At 41.7% G+C, this 18,069-nt stretch overlaps 2 protein-coding genes across 4 annotated transcripts in view; both read right to left on the minus strand.

Moving 5' to 3' along the window:
- The window catches only part of mmp28 (matrix metallopeptidase 28), a 22,236-nt gene extending 13,043 nt beyond the window's left edge, over window positions 1-9,193 (minus strand). Inside the window, exons 1-3 of the mRNA XM_023961722.1 lie at window positions 8,659-9,193; window positions 6,881-6,957; window positions 6,189-6,376 (exon numbers count right to left, since the gene is read on the minus strand). Coding sequence (XP_023817490.1) covers window positions 6,189-6,376; window positions 6,881-6,957; window positions 8,659-9,150 — 757 coding nt within the window. The 5' untranslated portion in view covers window positions 9,151-9,193. The remainder of the gene's footprint in view (window positions 1-6,188; window positions 6,377-6,880; window positions 6,958-8,658) is intronic.
- Window positions 8,997-18,069, minus strand: LOC101173726 (RNA-binding protein FUS). 3 transcript variants are annotated; one of them, XM_004075761.3, is made up of 16 exons: window positions 17,904-18,068; window positions 17,221-17,245; window positions 16,741-16,777; window positions 16,577-16,661; window positions 16,351-16,411; window positions 15,912-16,114; window positions 15,640-15,814; window positions 13,706-13,740; window positions 13,139-13,171; window positions 12,946-13,055; window positions 12,706-12,835; window positions 11,848-11,937; window positions 11,691-11,763; window positions 11,509-11,597; window positions 9,812-9,956; window positions 8,997-9,360 (listed from the first exon to the last, which is right to left on the minus strand). In XM_004075761.3, exons 1-16 carry the CDS (start codon window positions 17,911-17,913, stop codon window positions 9,321-9,323), a joined length of 1,341 nt encoding a protein of 446 aa, XP_004075809.1. In that variant the 5' UTR covers window positions 17,914-18,068; the 3' UTR covers window positions 8,997-9,320. The 3 variants fall into 3 exon arrangements, with proteins under 3 accessions (XP_004075809.1, XP_020564055.1, XP_020564056.1); XM_020708396.1 differs by lacking the exon at window positions 13,706-13,740 and having other exon boundaries at window positions 17,904-18,066; XM_020708397.2 differs by lacking the exon at window positions 13,706-13,740 and having other exon boundaries at window positions 16,741-17,245; window positions 17,904-18,069.

Below are 18,069 nucleotides of genomic sequence, written 5' to 3' on the forward strand. Positions count from 1 at the left end.
ATTGTCTCTTCTTGGGCATCAATGGCAAGCTACTGTGGCAAAAATGTTGGAATTAGAAGTTGTAGATTTTGAATGGCGTGCACGTGGTAAATTCACAACTGTTGTGATCTAAGCTAGCTTGCACAATTTTTATCGGAATGTCGTAAACATTGAATATGGGATTCCCTGACTGAAGCTGAAGAAAACGATGTAACATACGATAAGATTGTATTAGGATTAATGTGTGCATGGTAAACAAAATGTCCTCACAAAATATTCTGCTGCCTCAGCTAAAATAAATAAATTTTAAATAATTTTTTCAGAATCCACTAACGAAACCAATATACTCTTGTCGGGGATATCCAAAGGAAGTTTTGAAATTATTATGGTATGGGCACACGGCCAACGGTTCGGCAATCATTTTGTGCTGAAATATTTTGCCTTTTCCACAATTTATCCCTTGTGCTATCTTAGATGACCCCACCCTTGCATTGACGTGTTCTCCCTACCATGACAAAGGTGGATAAAGGTGGAAAGATTTCATGTAATCCATGGACACCAGTAAAGATCGCAAATCATTGAAGAAAAAAGGTTCAGCGCACTGTCTAGTGGGTCTAGATGACCCAACTCCCAATGTTAAAGTGCCTAGGATAGCACAAGGGTTAAGAAAAGGAAACCTTTGTTCAAGCGATTTTCACGAAATTTCCCACACATGCCGCTAGCTTAAGTCTACAACCACCTCTGGGGTTTCATCGAACTTTGACCTTGGGAAGAGGCCGCCATCTTGAATTAAAAAAAACACTTTTATTACCAGCTACAATCAAAAAGTCGTCCTAGGGATTTATAGCGATCATTTCTTAACTTCTCTGCCATTTTTAAAAAGCAATTGGAGAAAAAATGCTGCGATTAGTTGTAGACTTTGAACGGTGTGGGTGTGGCGAGCTTGCAAAAGTGGCGTTCTTCTGTAACTTGCACATTTTTAACAGAATACTATGAAAATTGAATGGAATGATCCCTGGCTAGAGCAAAAATAATGACATAACACAGAATATGAACATATAAGAAATGTGGGCGTGGTTAGCAAAATAACCAAAAAAGCGTATTTTTGCCAATTCTTTTAAAACTTACGTCGATCTGTTCAGTATCCTCAGGCGACTATTACACAACATGGCTGCTGTAGAGATAAAACCAACAGAAAAGCCGCCATTTTGAAAAAAACTGGTTTTTACATGACTTTGTCACATGTATCTTTGACTAGCGTTGTTCAACTGCGGGCGACGGTGGCGCATAGAGGCGGGAAGCGAGATGGGTGATGGCGCTTAGAGGCGGGCGGCGAGGCCGAAGGCAGGTGGCGCCAATACAACGCAGCTCTCTGCTTTAATTAATGAATGTTTTTATGCTTTTTATTTAACTTAATTTCATTTCATTTGTTTTGATTTACTTTGATTTGCCAAGGCTCAGATTGAATTGATTTGATTTTACTTGATTTGACTTTACTAGTCTTATCTTAACTTGTTAAATTTAATTAGATTCGGTTAGACTTATTTCGATTTTTGGCTTGATTCGATTTCACTTGACTTGATTTCATATGACTTCTTTCACTCGATTTTATTTGACTCGATTTAACGTGATTACATCTGAGAGGATTTGACTTACGGTAACTTTATTTGCCTTAAGTTTTTCGGATTTAATTTGATTTGATTTGATTTTACTTGAATGACTCCATCTAGGTGTAGCACTTGCCAGTTTGAGGGTTTAAATCTTAAGCTGCGCAATAATCCTCCATAAGTGTAAGGAACCTCTGGATAAAAGCACCAGGATAAATGAACAGGCACGGTAAATGTAAAGTTAGCCGCCATCTTTCTACTGTGTGAAAAAGACAGACAGGAATTTGCAACATTTTTCCTGGGAATCTGAAAAGCCCCGCACACCTACTGCACGTTAAGCTCTCATTGTGAGTGAGGATGGAGGAGTGTCCGCTCTGTAAATATTAGTGGGAAAACATGCTTCAACTTCCACAGGTCAAGGCCTGTTTTCAGTTTCTGTGTTCACCAAATGACAAAACAGCCCAGCTGAGCGTCTGACTCATCTCTGCTCCGCTGTGGCTGAAGGCGTCCGTCACACAAAAAACAGCCGTTATAGCTCCAACAGCACAGCTCACAAAAACGGAAAGGAAGAGTGACGTTGGTAGGCGCAATCATTCATTCAATTCAATTTTATTTATAAAACCCAAAAGACGTCCCAATGGGGTTCATAATTGTATAAGAATATGTATCGTCATAAAATATAATAGGTAATTGCTAAAATCAACTAAACAGACTAAGCTAAACTGGGAATCCCTGAGTCATCCTGACCTGAGAGGCTTGAGATACAACAGAGAAAAGGCTGATAGACCTGTCTGGATATGGAAACAATCAGCTCATCCTGTCCAGTCTCTGCTCTACACTGTTACTCCCCTGTTCATGACAGTTTAGAATCACTCAGAGCAGCGGTGCAGACATTTAAAATGGGAAACAGAGGAAGAAGATGAGGTCAAAACAGGATCAGCTTACAGTGAAGGAAAATTTGAAACAAATAATTACATTTAATCTAATCTAATTGGGTTAAACTCAAAGTACTACAATGTGCATTTAATAGAAATATAAAAAATGTGTAGAAACATAGTTTAGGGCAGAGAGTAGCACTCATGCTCCCCCAAAGTTTGATAAACCAGAGGAGGGATGACACTGGCAGCGGCCAACAAGTATTGACTGTATACAAGAACTGGACAGAGTGTGACATCACCCATAGAAAACGGTTTATCTTTGGCTCCAACCAATTCAATTCAGTTGCCATTTCTTTGCGACACGGCTGTCACCATGTTGGAGCCAGACGTCTTTAGTAGGCAGTGATTACTCTGAGTCGTCGTTTCCATGGCAACCACTCTAACCAATCAGGAGTGAGCTTGTTGGAAGTCCACACCCCTACCACTTGAAAGCAGGCTACACCAAATCTGTCAAAGGTTCCAAACGTTCAACATAATCATGATTATCAAGAAGATGTAAAAAAAAATGTTCAAGTTATTTGGGTTGTCCGGCCCGCGGAGGCTCGCAGAGAGGGCAACTCAAAGGGAGCGCAGGTGTGTTGAGATTCATACGGCCACCTTAAGGGTCGTCATGATAATGGAACGTACCATTATCATGCGTGCGGGTAAGTGTACTGTGAAGTATTCGTAAGGATAATGGAAGCTACCTTACAGACGGGGGGTGATGCGCCATACACGAGTCATTAGTAAGGTGGGGGTACTGGCTCCTGACTGACCGTGTACAAATGCTGCACACACGGGTTGTGCATGTGCACATAAATGAGGCCAGAGGAGGGATGACACGGGCATGTCTACACAAACTACACTCTGATTGTCTAATTCCCTCATTTCAGCATAAAAGGAGCAACACTTATTCCATCAACAGCACCAATGGGCTCATATTTTCAATATTTCTTTTAAGTTAACAATGTGTGCTTCCAAGTTTAAACGGTTTTTCAAATTTACAATCTGGTTTTCATTCACTTTATCCCGCTTTGAGCCCACAATAGAAGGTGCAAATGGCGGCTGAAAAGCTGCAACAAGACATCGGGTTTGAGCAAGGTGCACCGCGGCGTCCGGCCCGAATGTCTTAGACATACAGCAAAGGTCTGCTCCGCTGAAGGAGATCAGCAGGTACTGCCGCAGCATTTCTTTTCTGAATGAATCTTTCCACATATTTGCAGTCAGCTCCAAATGTGCTGCACAAATTCCAGCAGGAATTCAAACAGAATCAGGCGAAAACACGTCTGGAATCTCAGAAAAAAAAAAAAAAAACAAACTATGCTGCACTTCCAAACACATTAAACCTTATGGGATACCAGACGGGAGTGTAGCAGGCCCTGTTGCCAGTCAAACTGCTCAAGTCTGTGTCTAAACCAAAGACAAAAAAAAGCTTTCTTCACCCAAACCTGGACAAGAACCATCAAAACCCAACCAGTCACTCTGCAAATATTCAATCAAAAACCTTCAAAGTCTCTGACAGCAAACAGTCAGTCAGGTGTTCACCAGAGGGAATGCGTCAGGTACCGACATGAAGAGCGGCGGCAAATATCAGCCACCGGAGCATTCCCTGAGCGTTAGCCAACGTCCTCATTGACATAAGGAATGCAAAGGCATAAGCATGAGCAGATAGAGGAGAAGGGGGGTGTCAAGACTTTTCTCCACCCAGGGTGCTGAAGGTTCACAGCTGAGACATGGAAACTGAGGCCCGTAAAAAGCTGCACTCTAAACCGACACCGCAACAGTGTCCACAAGTATTCTAAACATCATCTTTATCCCTCAGTCAAAGTTTGCAAAACAAATTTTTACTAAAACTCACAAACTCATAACTCAGACTGAAAACACAAACAAAAGCTGCTTCTTTCACTAATTCTTAGCTGTTTTTCAGAAAAGAAAAAAAAAACATTAGAAGGAGATTGAACTTTGTACTCAATTACCGTGTGAAATCTGCAAATAATTTGGTGCAGCTCAGATGCACTCTTGACCCCCATTAAAACAAATCACATTGCAGCATGATGATGGAGGAAAAGTGGAGAAAATTAATCATTTTCTGCAGGATGTTAGACCACAATCTGGCAACAAGCATCTCAGTTAAACACTGGGTCGGGTTTACAGAGGATTGCAAAAGCGACTGTGGAAAACCTATCCCCTAAAACTTCCATCCATCCATTTTCCAAACCCGCTGAATCCCTTTTGGGGTCATGGGGTTGCTGGAGCCTATCCCAGCTAATCTTGGGCAAAGACCGTACACCACATCTAGGGACAATTTAGAGCAAGGCTGGCCGACCCTGGTCCTCAAGAGCCTCAGTTCTGCCTGATTTCCAGCTCTCCCTGGATTTCTTGATTTTGAGTACCTAAACCAGGTGTGTCCTGCCAATCAGGATGCGGAAGTACTTGAGTCAGCCAATCAGCAGAAAGATGATCCAAGAGGAGAACCTGGAAACCAGGCAGAATTGCGGCTCGTGAGGACCAGACTTGGCAAGCTCTGATAGAGTCACCAATTAACCTATGAAGCATGTTTTTGGACTGTGGGAAGAAACTGTAGTGCCTGGAGAATAAACACGCATGCACGAGGAGAACACGCAAACTCCACCGAGAGAACCCAGCCAGGATTCAAACCAGGGACTTGCTATGAAGTGAAAGGGCTAACCCCTACACCACTGTGAAACCTGTGGCGTCTAAAACATGATGAGAAAAAGTCAAAGATCTCCTGAACATTTGGATGAAGCTAGTTTAAAGACCCGTCCCGATGAAAAGGGTGTTTTGAACATGTTCTTTGTGTATTTTTCTGATTATGGAGGGCGTCAATAAAGAAATGCTTTTTCTATGTTCAAATTGTTGTGAATAATGGGCAGATGAACTAAATGCTGTTTGGAAAAGATCTTATTTGGGACGTAGAAGCTACAATCGGCAGCCCCCAAGCTTCCTGCTTTGCTCTGTTTTTCACTTGTTGACAACTAGATCCGCATACGTCTTTGTTTCCCTCTTCAGGCTCAAAACTGTGCGGCTGGATAGCTCGAATATTGCTCGCCGTTTTTGTTGTTAGCTTGGGGTGTAAGCTAGCAGGAGAGCGTGTAAACAGAGAGCTCTCAGCAACGGGGAGGGGGACAGGGGTGGGTTTGCCTCCCACACAACAGTCTTGCCCACATCTCAGAGGGGAATTTCTAATAAACAACTGCCGCTCTGCAGAAACTATGTCCTATAAAAAGACCCAGACATAATTAACAGACCAGTAGAAACGCTTTGAAAACAGAGCGTGTCTTTAAACTCTAAATATAGAACTATAGAGTATAATTTGTACCAAAAGGGATGAAATATTTCTTTTTTATAGAATTTGTACAGAAGAAGTTTTGTCAACCTTCTTATCCTTGCTTTGATACATATTTATGTACATTACCCTAACATGGTAGAAGAACCTGTAAACTTCATGTGTCACTCCCCAGAGAGCTAGAGTGGTCCGGAATGGCTGCACCGTCCACCTCACCTGCATTAATTACACCCCCCCGGCTCCATTCAGAGCTTTGTTGGGCCCTCCCTGCTGCCCATTTGTGACCACATAAGTGCACACAGCCCCTCCCCACGCAGGTGTCTAATGGAGCCACAGCTCAGACAGCAAACAGAGTCTGGTAGACGTTCACATCGGCACCTTGTGAGGCTGAGCGCCTGCCGCGATGCTGCGGTCGTCTGCCTCCGGTAAAGATGACCTTTACTCTCTGTGACCAAATCCGCTGGCTGCCCTCATCCGACACGCCACAGCGGGGCTCGGCCATCTGCCTCAGGGTGGCGCCGTCGAGCTCTCCCGTGATGGGCAGATGGGACAGCCACTGGAAATCTCTGCAGAGACAGGAACAGCACTCACTCTTTTTATGAGGTCTGGATTGTAAGAAGTTTGGTGGTTCTGGAAGGAACGTGATTATCATCATAAAGGACAGAATAAATCAAATTGACTGACAGGCAGAAGGTCTTTCTGATCAATGGAACCTCTGACACTCCTATAATTCCTGTTAGGGATCTTCTCCACACAAAGTTCTGCCCAAACTGTCACAGCAAACAAGTCCTGAATTTATTTATGCTGCAGACTGGAGATGGGTCAGAGGGGGGTTAACTTCCTGAAATTCCTGGAGCATTCAAATAGGGCTCAGGAGATCTCTCCAAGTGCAGAGACTGAGGAGGGGGTCAGCAGCTGCATCACCCCGTCTCGTCTCACCTTCAGATCACCCCTGGCCCAGGTGAACACATCAAACCTGTCTAGCACCTGTGACATTGCCTGATCCCAGGGAATGAAAACATAAGCCCACAGAAATCTGAAGCTGTCATTTCCGAATCATCTCCACCCACCGGATGGCTGACCGCGCCTCTGCCGTGTTGTGGATGTGGTGGTCATTATGGAGGTAGCCGTACTTTTCCAGAAACTCCTGCAACAACAATCAGGCTTTTAACTCAAATGTTTATCAGACACTTGGATGTCAGAGCATCTTTTTCCATTCCAGGATGCTGCTCATACGCGTGGACCACCCACACAACAAAGACCCCCACCCATCACTCAGAAGGAATTTGTCAGAAAAAGGCTGTTCTCCGAATACAAGATGAACAAAGGTGGTATTTGATAACAGATGTTCCAATGCACTTTCTGCTCCTCGTGTGCAGCGGCGTTCATGTTCAGGCAGCAGCAGCCACAGCTGATTACAGATGCGGGGAAGGTGGGACTGTAAATCAAGAGCAGCGGCTGACGGATGGGTTTGGACAAATTGAAGCACGCTCCTTCAACAATGGAGAGCTTGGTTCAAACTGCAGGTGCTGATGCACAGAGAACATCCCTGAGACCTTCTGTAGTTCATTTTTATCTTTACATCTAAGAATCTATATTTTTAAACCCATTTAAAGAGTAATATCAATTTTTTGTACATGGGAATCCAGATGAAGTCCCCAAAAAAATCTCGTATAACTTCTTTTGGAACTGGGCTCTGCTACGTTTAACACTGAAAGAGCTATTTGGTTCAGTTTTGTCCAGACAAAAACCAATGAGAGCCGCAAAGTCCCACCTCACTATTTACAAAAATACACTTTTTTTATGTCTTTGTGGCCATTAAGCCATTTATTTCCAACAATGGAATTATAAATCATAATTTTAAACTTCTTTACTTTTGACAGCTGCACATACAAGTTCCTTGCAAAAATAATGTGTCAAATAAGATCCTCCTGCTGCAGCAGATTTACCTGAATTAAGAACTACAAAAAAGTCTAACATGGCATTCTCTATCATGATTTTCTTCCTTTTACTGTAAACATGGATTTAGAATCCAGATTGTTTTCATCTAAACATTTAAATGCAATTGTATACTTTAAAAACAACTAGACACAGTTTTCCAGCATGGATGGGAATATATGCCTAACTTAATGAACTATTCAAATTATCTTAAAGGTAAAGAGCTACAATGCAGGTGTAAAAGTGCTGCTTTACTCTGGACAGGTTAGACTTCAGCAGGAATCTACTGCATAAAGCAGAAACATCTTTGGTTTAGTCTTGGTAATAATTAATTCCAAGGTAAACAAGTTGGTAAAAAAAAGAAATAAAAGAGACAATGTTTTGAATGTTCTTGCCAAAAAAAAAAAAGCAAAAAACATGTTTAACCTTGGATAGGGGACTGTTTTGTTTTTTATCTTTTATCATTTCCAATTTCTCGGCCGTTGTCAATTGTCAAAATAACTTTGAAAACCTCAAAAGGAAATTGTTCTTGGGTTATCGAGGGCATTTAAAAAAAAAGGACTCCGAACTTATTTAATTTATTTAGGGTGTTTTATTTTCTGCAATGAATCCATAAAAAACGCCTTCAGCTTAAGGTCAAATGCAACCAAACTGGCCCGATATGGAAAAAATACCCAGATGTTTTCATTAAAAAATATATATAAATGAAGTGAACCCCATTTCATAATTTAAATCCACTAAAGCCTTACTTCGAAACTCACAACTGCGCATGCTCAGGGTTAAGATTGAAAATCCTTTAACAACCGCTAAGGACTAAAAAACCATAAAAAAACAATAAAGCTGGTCTCATGCTTAAGTTTCTAACTCCTGTGTATTTACTGGCATGACCCCTCCCACAGATAGTCGGTACCTGCGGGTCGAGCCCCAGCGGCGCTCCGCTCGCAGTGATGAGAACGGCCGCGGCCAGGACCCACGCCGCCGTCCCGGCGCGTCCGGAGAAAGGCGCCTCGCCACGGGACATGCGCAGCGCACACCGCCGTCCCGCAGCCGCCCTCATGGTGTCAAAGACGGAGGCAGCTGCCGGCCCGACTCCATCCTTCAGGGGCGACGGCTCCGATTTTATCACGGACGCTGGCTCCGCCCCCTTTGAGGGGTTTGAAGCTCGCGGCAAAAATACCAGAGCTGCTGAAAACCCAAACTCTACAAACACAAGTCCCGACGGTTCATAATGAAGAGAAGGAGGCGCAATTCCAAGTAAAAGGTTTTTATTTCCATTCATACAAAAGAAAAAATGGTTCACAGCCTCACAAACACCTGTATCTAGAATCGGACAAAAATAAAGATGTACAGAATAAAACAAACAAAAAGGTTTTCCGTATGCCGACCAGTCCCAAACCCCCATTCACATTAGCACAAGCATATGCATCAAAGATGAACAGTAATAATTAGGATGGACGACCTACAAAACAGACAAATGTCTGATCTCTCCTCCCCCCCATGTTCTCATCAGCTACCCCCCCTCCCCCTCCCCCTGTCAAACTGAAGGGCTGGAATGGTTTCGTCGATCATCGTTTAGTATGGCCGCTCTCGCCTGTCGTCTCGACGGTCACCTCTGTGGAGGAAGGACAAAGACGCGTTACACTGTCTGAATTCTAACAGATGGAGACGAAGTACGTCTAACGGGTACAGATGAACATCCACCTCCATTACTGAAAAAAAAAAATCATTCTGTAACAGAAAACCGATTTGTATTTATTTAAACTGTGTTAAGAATTAATGCATCAACAATCCTACACATTTGCTTTTTTAAAATACACTAATTTTCCACATCAAAACACAAATATAGTCCAGTTTGATTAATGCCATCCAGAGAACCAAAATCTTATTCATTTATATTTGGCTCATTCATTATGTTCTAGTGTTCAGTTTTATTTTGAAAAACTAAAGAATAAAAGTTCATTAGGCCTGACAGGAAATAAAAAACCCAGGACGCACATGGAGAGTGTGTGTGCCCTCTTCTGGTTATGAAGCTGCATCAACATAAAGACAAAAAGTTGGCCAACCTTCCTCCCATTTTGTAGCCTCCCCCAAATCCTCCTCCTCCTCCTCCTCCTCCGAAGCCACCACGATCTCCTCCACGGAAACCTCCACCACGGCCTCGGAATCCACTGCCTCTGTCACCTCCAAAGCCACCTCTGCCTCCACGGTCTGCACACAAATTTATTCAGTACAATAAATGAATAACCTAGAGGTAAATGCATTTACCCCCTCAGCGTCAGATGCTCAAGTCTGCAGATCACTATTTTAAAAGGCATTTTTTGGTCTTCAAGGATCTGCCAACTGTTCATTTCAAACTACAAGGCAGATGGCTTCACTGGTTATGTTTTTGTTTATTTCCAGACATTATTATAAATCATTGAGGTTATGTTTCCACATGTCTACACTGCATCTTGTCAGTCCAGAAATGCCCAAAAAAAAAAAAAAAAAGTGTGGATTTTGTAAGATGAGCAAAGGGACATTTTGTCAGGAAGGGATACAGGGAAGAATCAAGACATTGTGTGTTTGGAGCGAATAGTGAGTCAAACAGAGTAGGTTCAGCCTCTGACACAGAGTTCATGGTAAGTCAGCTTTTAGGTGTGAACAAGACAGAAGATCCCCAGAAAGGAAGCTGCCATGAACTCCACCAAAGGCAGACAAATGCAAACGCTGCCTCCAAGTGGACAAAATGAGGAAAGACACAGGAGGATCAGGCCTGAGCAGCCAGACAGAAGCTGCTTTCTGGGATTTCTGTGGGATCCTGTTGTGAATTTAAATTTGTCTGCTTTTTTCTCTCTTTTTTTAATTAAAAGTAATCTGTAGGTGCATTTGCCACAATATGAACATGCTTGTGATGTGGTCACGTGTGTGCACCTTAAAATAAATAAATGTTTTGGGAGAGCCATGACTCCTGCAGTGCCAGACGTGTCCCCCTGCTGAAGCCAGTACATGTACAGGCCCGTCTAAAGTTTGCTGCATTTGGATGATCCAGAAGAGGATTGGGAGAATGTCCTATGGTCAGATGAAACTAAAATAGAACTTTTTGGTAAGAACTCTACTCGTCGTGTTTGGAGGAGATGGAATGCTGAGTTTAGAGCTGTGACGGTGTGGGATTTTTGATCACCGCGGTGATGAAGCAGCAGCAGGAGTCGCGGTGTCACGGTTAAATACTTATACGGGCAAATACTTATTTTCCACCATAATTTACATATACATTTAAAAAAAAAAAAAAAATAATCAGAAAATGTGATTTTCTGGATTTTCTCTCATTTTATCTCTCATAGTTGAGGTATACCTGTGCTGAAAATTACAGCCCTCTCTCATTCTTGCACAGTTGGTGGCTGACTAAATACTTTAGAATACTCTAAATACATCTCTTAATTTGAAATCTGAGGAACAGCTGAACAAAAAAGCCATTAACAGAAAAGATCACAGTAAAATAAATTATGTTTTTCAAAGTTACACAATCCATTTCCATTTCAAGTTAGGTTTATTAAACTTTTAAGATTTTCACAGAAAAAGAAAATTTCTAAGTTTCTACTTGGATTTTGTTTTGTGATTCCTGATTTATTGTGTGAAAACAACAAAAAACAGTCACATGGAAAAAGTTGATAAGAAAAAAAAAATGAAAGCAAGAGACTTTAAAGGTAAAAATCTAAAGATTTAAAGAGACAAAAGCTGGAGGTTTTTCCAAATCATTTGCCACTCAGTTCAAAGCACTGACCTCCACCTCCAAAGCCTGCGTCTCCTGGTTTAGGTGCTCCACACTTGTTACACTCCTGCCGTCGAGCAAAATTCATGTTGCCACAGGAGCTGATGAAAGATCAGAGAAAACATTTCATCTAGAAAGTTATGGTGAAATACCAAGCAGTTGGCCTTCTGGGAATTGATGTTTAAAACACTAACCTGTTTGGACACGGCCAGTCCCCTCCCTTAATGTCAAAGCTTGGTCCTCCACCTCCACCGCGACCTCTGAAACCTGCACCAAGACAACTGATGAGGACAACATCCCACTCCTCCTTCAGGCCGTTGTACACACACAAACGGTTTCATCCAAACCCACCTCCTCGCGCTCCTCTACCCCCTCTCTGTGTGAACTCAGCTCTACGAGTAGCAAATGATACTTTGATGGGTTTGCCGTTAAACTCCTTTCCTGGAATCAGAAAAGATCAAACGGACAGAAAACAACGGGACAAGTAAGGATTATGCCCAACGAGGTGTCCATCGTCAGAAATGAAGGGACAACAAGGAGGCGTGAACTGGAGGATGGTTTACGTCCCCATGTCGTCCAACATGCTTATGGTCACTTGTGAGAGATAAATGTTAATACTTTAACATTTTTTTTAGGTTTAAATCATTTTCCACAAAGTGGACTATTCTAAAAGGTAACATTGTAGAGTTATTTGAAGGACAGATCTTTTCTACTGTCTTCCTGTTGTGATAAACTGTGGAATAATATAAGTCCACCTGTCTTCCAAGTTTCTGTTACTGCAGGTAACTAATGCATTTAGGCCACCACAATTGTATAGATTATATAGAACATAAAGCGGCTGGGATAACTCAGTTAGCTAGAAGTAGGACTGTCACGCAGGAAACCTGGGTTCCCAGGGCTCAATGAGCTGGAGGGGAAAAAAAAAAAGTCCAGTGTGGGTCACTGGACAAGACTCTTCACACTGCTGCCCATCTGGGTCTCCATTGGCCTTGAAAATACAAACTCTACTAAACCACCTGTGCAAATCAGTGAAAGCTGATTTGCTGTGGTGAGCCCTAACAAGATAAGCCAACAGGTTAACAGGCTATTTGACCAGAACTTCTGTTTTTGGTGTTAATTATCACTTTTTAATAGACGTCCAGCAGCCAATCAGAATCGAGAACTCGCCCGGACCATGGTACAAAGGGAGATGTAACTCTGTTCTCTTACCATCAAACCAGTCAATGGCAGCCTTAGCTGAAGGAGGGTCATCAAACGACACTGTAGCCTCCCCCTTCGGACGGCCAGTCGCCTTGTCTGAATAGATGTTGATCATTGGCTGGCCTGTCTTCTTATTTACCTGAAACAGCATTTTTTTAAAATCTTAAGCCAAAGCCTTTGACAGGAGCTGAAATGGATAAAACCAAAAAGGTAAATCAATCTGTAATACAAAATGAGCCCATAATGCACCTTGATGATGCCAATCTGTTTGAAATAGTCCCCAACTTCCTGAACGGTGGCGTCTTCTCCAAGGCCCTGAACAAAGATGGTGTTGTTGTCCGAGTTGTCCTGCTCCCCACCTATATTGGGGGTCAGAAAACAAGAGTTAGAGTTTGTTATATTGGGGGGGAATGTTGCACTTAAGTGCTGCTGAAAGCCTCACCGGAATCATCCCTTGAGCCATAGTCTCGAGAGCCTGAGAAGCAAAGGAGGAGAGCGTGGAGGACAACTTTATTATGGCATCTTCACAAACCCAAGACTTTCACAATAACTTGTAACTTCATCCCTATCAATCCAAAATAGGCTACGTCCGTGTTTACAGCGTTTTGGCTGTTTCTCATACCGTTGCATGAAATACCAATACCTTGCAACAAGGTTCGATTCACTTTTCTTTGGGCTTACACCAGAAAGGAAGACCACCAAAAACGTCTCCAAGATTAAGTTTCTCCTCCTTCGTCCGAGGAACACCTTTGTTATTTACAGTCAACCTTTGTCTTCATGCAGCAAGACCATTATTTTATATTACCAAGCTCTTTACCACACCATTTTTTTTACCATATCTGATGTCATGTATGATTAATAGCATAAAGCGGACATCCTTGGGGTTCTGGACATGGAAATGGTGGCATTCAGTTTCTCTTTCCATTAATCCCCTCCTTTTATTATTTCTTGCTTCTAAACTTAAGATCTTTCCTCCCCCACCGACACAGTTCTGATGCTCGTCACTTACCACCGAAATTTTTGAAGCCACCACGGTCACCACCTCTGCAGAGGAAAAATTGGAGATATGATGGCTTTTCCTTTGTTCCATATGAGAGCTCAAAGCTCCCCTACATCCACACCAGTGTGAAACTTCTGCCAGGGTGTGCGACTATTGTGGAAATGTCTCACACGAGGAATGCGTTAGTTTTTGGCATTAGAGATCATTGAACAGACCACTAGGCATCTCTGAACAAATCAGGCAGACCGGTTAAGAATGACATTTCAACAGGTCACCACAACAAGAGGTATGTTGTTTGTTTTTGGAGAAGCAGGCCAAATTGGGGGAAATAAAATTACAAAACCAGAAGTTTCTTCTTTTTTTTTTTAAATTGAGAAGCCAAATTGATGTCAAGGGGTCCATCAATCTATAATGTCCATTCAGTGCATTTATGAGCTCCTTTAACCGAGATCCGAGTTTAAGTTCATTCACTCTGAACACCTGTAGTATAAAATGTAGATCCATGTTAACACAATACAAATGTCGGCCATTGTCACACACACACACAACACTTCATGAAAACTCAATGGATAAATATTTGGCGGAGGAATTATAGTCTTTTTTAAAATATACTAACCTTATGCACAAAACTGGATGCTTAAGTTTAGTAGAAATAAGAAAATAAGACTGCAACTATAAACAGGTCTACGTTGTTTTTAACTAAAAAATGTAATATGATAAGCTAAAATATTTGTGAAAATATTAGCCGTTAATAGTAAGTACACTTGTACTTTCAAAATTACATCCTTATGCAACATCATCCACTGTGAACACCCAATAAATCTGAAATATCAGATGCTTTACACAAAAAAAAAAAAAACAGAAAAATGCATAAAATATATCCGCTTTACAGGCATTTCTATTCAACCAGCCTCCAACTCACTTCCAAGTCTGGCTTGATAGCTGTGTTTGACAGAAACAGGCTTCAAATGTAATAAAATGTTTTGGTGAAAGATAACATTTCTACTACATAGTTTACTGTCCTGAGTTCAACTTTAATTCACTGCTGCAGCAGCATCTCTAACCACTGATGAGCATTCAAATGAATCCACACGCTGTGACTGGACATGTAATAAACTCACACCAGACCTTTGTGTTTACAAACCTTAACCAGGCTGCTAATACACCAATTTCTCTTGATTTTTTGGACATTTTTCTTCTTCAACTTTAACAAGGATCTCACTAAACTTAACCACACTGGAGTCTAATGTAAATAAAGTTTAATACTACAACTTGTCCATATAGATAATCTTCAAAAAATTAAAAGTTCCCACCGCGTCTAGTAGATCCAGCCAAAAGAAGAAAAATATTGAGAAATAAGGGACTGCATTGACCAGTTATGAGAGGGGTCACATTGTACCACACAATCCAAAAACCTGCATACAATTTCACTTCAAGCAAAAGTAAAATGTATTTTACAAAAGTTTGGGTCGGTACATTTGGATCACCACGTCTCTAGTTTTTGCAAAACCTCCTGATTGAAATGATCAGTGCCTTTCAAGCTAAAAAAGGATCATACAATTCATCCACTCAAGACCCCATGAAACCATTACAAGTCGTTTATAGGTCCGAATGTAAGACCTCTATATGGCTCTGTTACCAGAGTTCAGGTTCAGGGGAGGGGAGACTTTAAAACACATGTAGATGTGTGTGGATTAGCACAAGACTTCATGTTTTGACACATACCCATGTTTTTGACAACACTTGGTCAAGCTGGTTTAAAAAAAAATTTTTTTTTGAGTGTACCATTGTGGGATACTTGAGCACATCGCTGATTAGCACAGATCTATGTCCAGGTTGATGTTCATAGTTGTGGGGGATGGGGGGGTTACAGGGCCAAATGACACATACTATAATCAAACATACAAATGGGTACCTTAGGGGCAGTGGCATGTGCAACTTACCCCATACCAGGAGGTCCGCCTCTACCGCCACGGTCATATCCTCCGCGGTCGTAGCCACCGCTGCGGTCATAACCACCACGTTCATAACCCCCGCGGCCTCGGCCTCTGAAGCCCCCTCCTTCTGAGCGGTCTCCTTGGTCCCGACCAAACCTCCCGCCTTGACCACCACCTTCACCTAAGAAGAAGCTAATTTAACAGCTGATCCGTGCCTAGATGACCAAATCATCTCTACTAAAGCTCAGAAAATTATACCAATGAACTTGCGAACATACCCTCACTCCATCTTCCATAGCCAGCGGCTGCTTGGCCTTGGGTACCAGCATATGCAGTGCCACCCTGGCCTCCATAGGAGCCCTGCTGGCTGAAACTTTCCCCTGCCTGTCCTTGGGCACCAAAGGAACTCGGTTGTCCATATGAACTTGGCTGGCCATAAGACGCGGGTGCCTGCTGACCATACGACGGCTTTTCTCCATACCTTAATAAAAAAAAATGCAAACATTTATCACAACACATTCTAAACAACTGAATAAGTCAGAGTAAAAATATTATTGGTTAGCCAAGATTTACGGATAAACGGTTTACATTTTTTGTAGCACCAAAAGACAAACATTTAATATGGTACTTTCCTCATTTAAAACAGCCGTCATAACAGTATTGTTGCATCACAACAATGGCCGAAATCTGAAAGCAGTAAATATTATGGTAGCTCACCCAGATGACTCTTGTCCATAAGTTCCATAGCTCTGTTGCGGGGGTTGTTGACTGTAACCCTCTGTAGAAGTGAAAAGAAAAATGTTGATCATCTTCCAGAGTTTCAAAAGAATCTATGTAAATCGTGTGACTTTTTTCTGTTGCACTTAATGGAAGTGGGGGAAAGGGGTGGGGATATAAATCAATCTCCAATATGCAACCCTAAAACACCCCAAAATGAACATACCTGTGGCCTGTGGAGCACCTTGCTGACCATAACCAGCATAAGTCTGTCCTCCAAAAGAGGCACCAGCATTTCCTTGGCTGTAGGCCTGTCACAAAAATATCAGTTAAAGCTGGTCGTACACACACAACGTTTTACATGTTTGTTTTTTAAATAAAAAGCCTTACCTGTCCACTTGGCTGACTTCCATACGACCCTCCATAGCTGCAGATATACAGTATTTCAATACTATCTATTCATTGCAATGGGTATTTAATAAGCTCAAGACTTATTTATAATTTGTCAATTAAAAAATATTAATTTTTTATAACTTCCAATTAACACATTTATTTCAAGCAATTCTAAATAGGGGGAAAACGACATAATACAAAGACAATTCAAGTCTATTTATTCATAAAGTAATTAGAAAAAAATGCCATATTTGCATAATTGTTTCAGAACAATATTTGTACTTATACCCTGTACACACACCATCACACTGACTTTCAAATAAATAAATATTAACCTGCTAAATATTACTTAATAGTAAAAACACTAGTCACTTCTAATCAACATTCCAAAACGCCTACAAATGTAAAAAGGATAACAATCTTATGCAACAACAATTTAACATAACTTTTCTACCGCGCTTTCCCTTTCAGAGTTACCTTTGTTGACCGCCGTACCCCGAATCTGGAAAGAAGAACATTTTCACCACCAAGTTAGGTGCAGGAATTTCAACAAAAATAAGACTAACTTTATCGAACAATTTACTAAAAATAACGGAAACTTATGAACGGACATAAAATGCGCCAAATTGAAAAACAATGAGCACGCGCGCAGGCCTGCTGTAAAGCAGGCCTCAGAAAATGGCGGTTTATTCAGCGTCGGTACGGTCTAAACGCTGAAAACAAAACTTCTCATTTCTGCCTACCCCATCTAATGGTTCAGGATCAGCATACGTACACGTGAATATATACACTTGACACAAATATTTGAATATGATTCCGGTTTTGAAAAAAGGATATGAGGGAAAACACAAAGAGGCTGTTGGCTTCAACTTGAACGCAGCCCGATGACAGGCCTGCTCCTCAAAATGTTCTTCCGCGCTACAGTTTAAAAATAATTTTGCGCAGAAAGAAGCTCAAACCACGAAACAGATAAAACATGTTAACAAAGATGATTTTGTGTCCGTTTTCGGTGGAAAACAACGTTGAATTTCGTTAAATAGACGACACCACTACAGGCCTCACTGTGTTAGCGTTACGCCGCAATTCATTTCGACCTACTTTTAGTTCAGGGTCCAGGCGGCTGAAAATGGGGCGTTAAAAAGGGAAACATATTTACTTACCGGTCGCCATTGTACACTCCTCTGTTTAACTCGTTATAAAATAAAGGAGGTCTATATCTGTGACTGAATAATTAAAATAGCTTCTGGAAAGCGCCGCGGACAACACGCTGCTGCTCTGCGGCTAACAGCTTACCGGACCACCCTCCAAATTCTTCTTCGACCTACA

This window comes from Oryzias latipes, chromosome 13 (assembly GCF_002234675.1).
Source record: "Oryzias latipes chromosome 13, ASM223467v1".
Classification (NCBI taxonomy): domain Eukaryota; kingdom Metazoa; phylum Chordata; class Actinopteri; order Beloniformes; family Adrianichthyidae; genus Oryzias; species Oryzias latipes.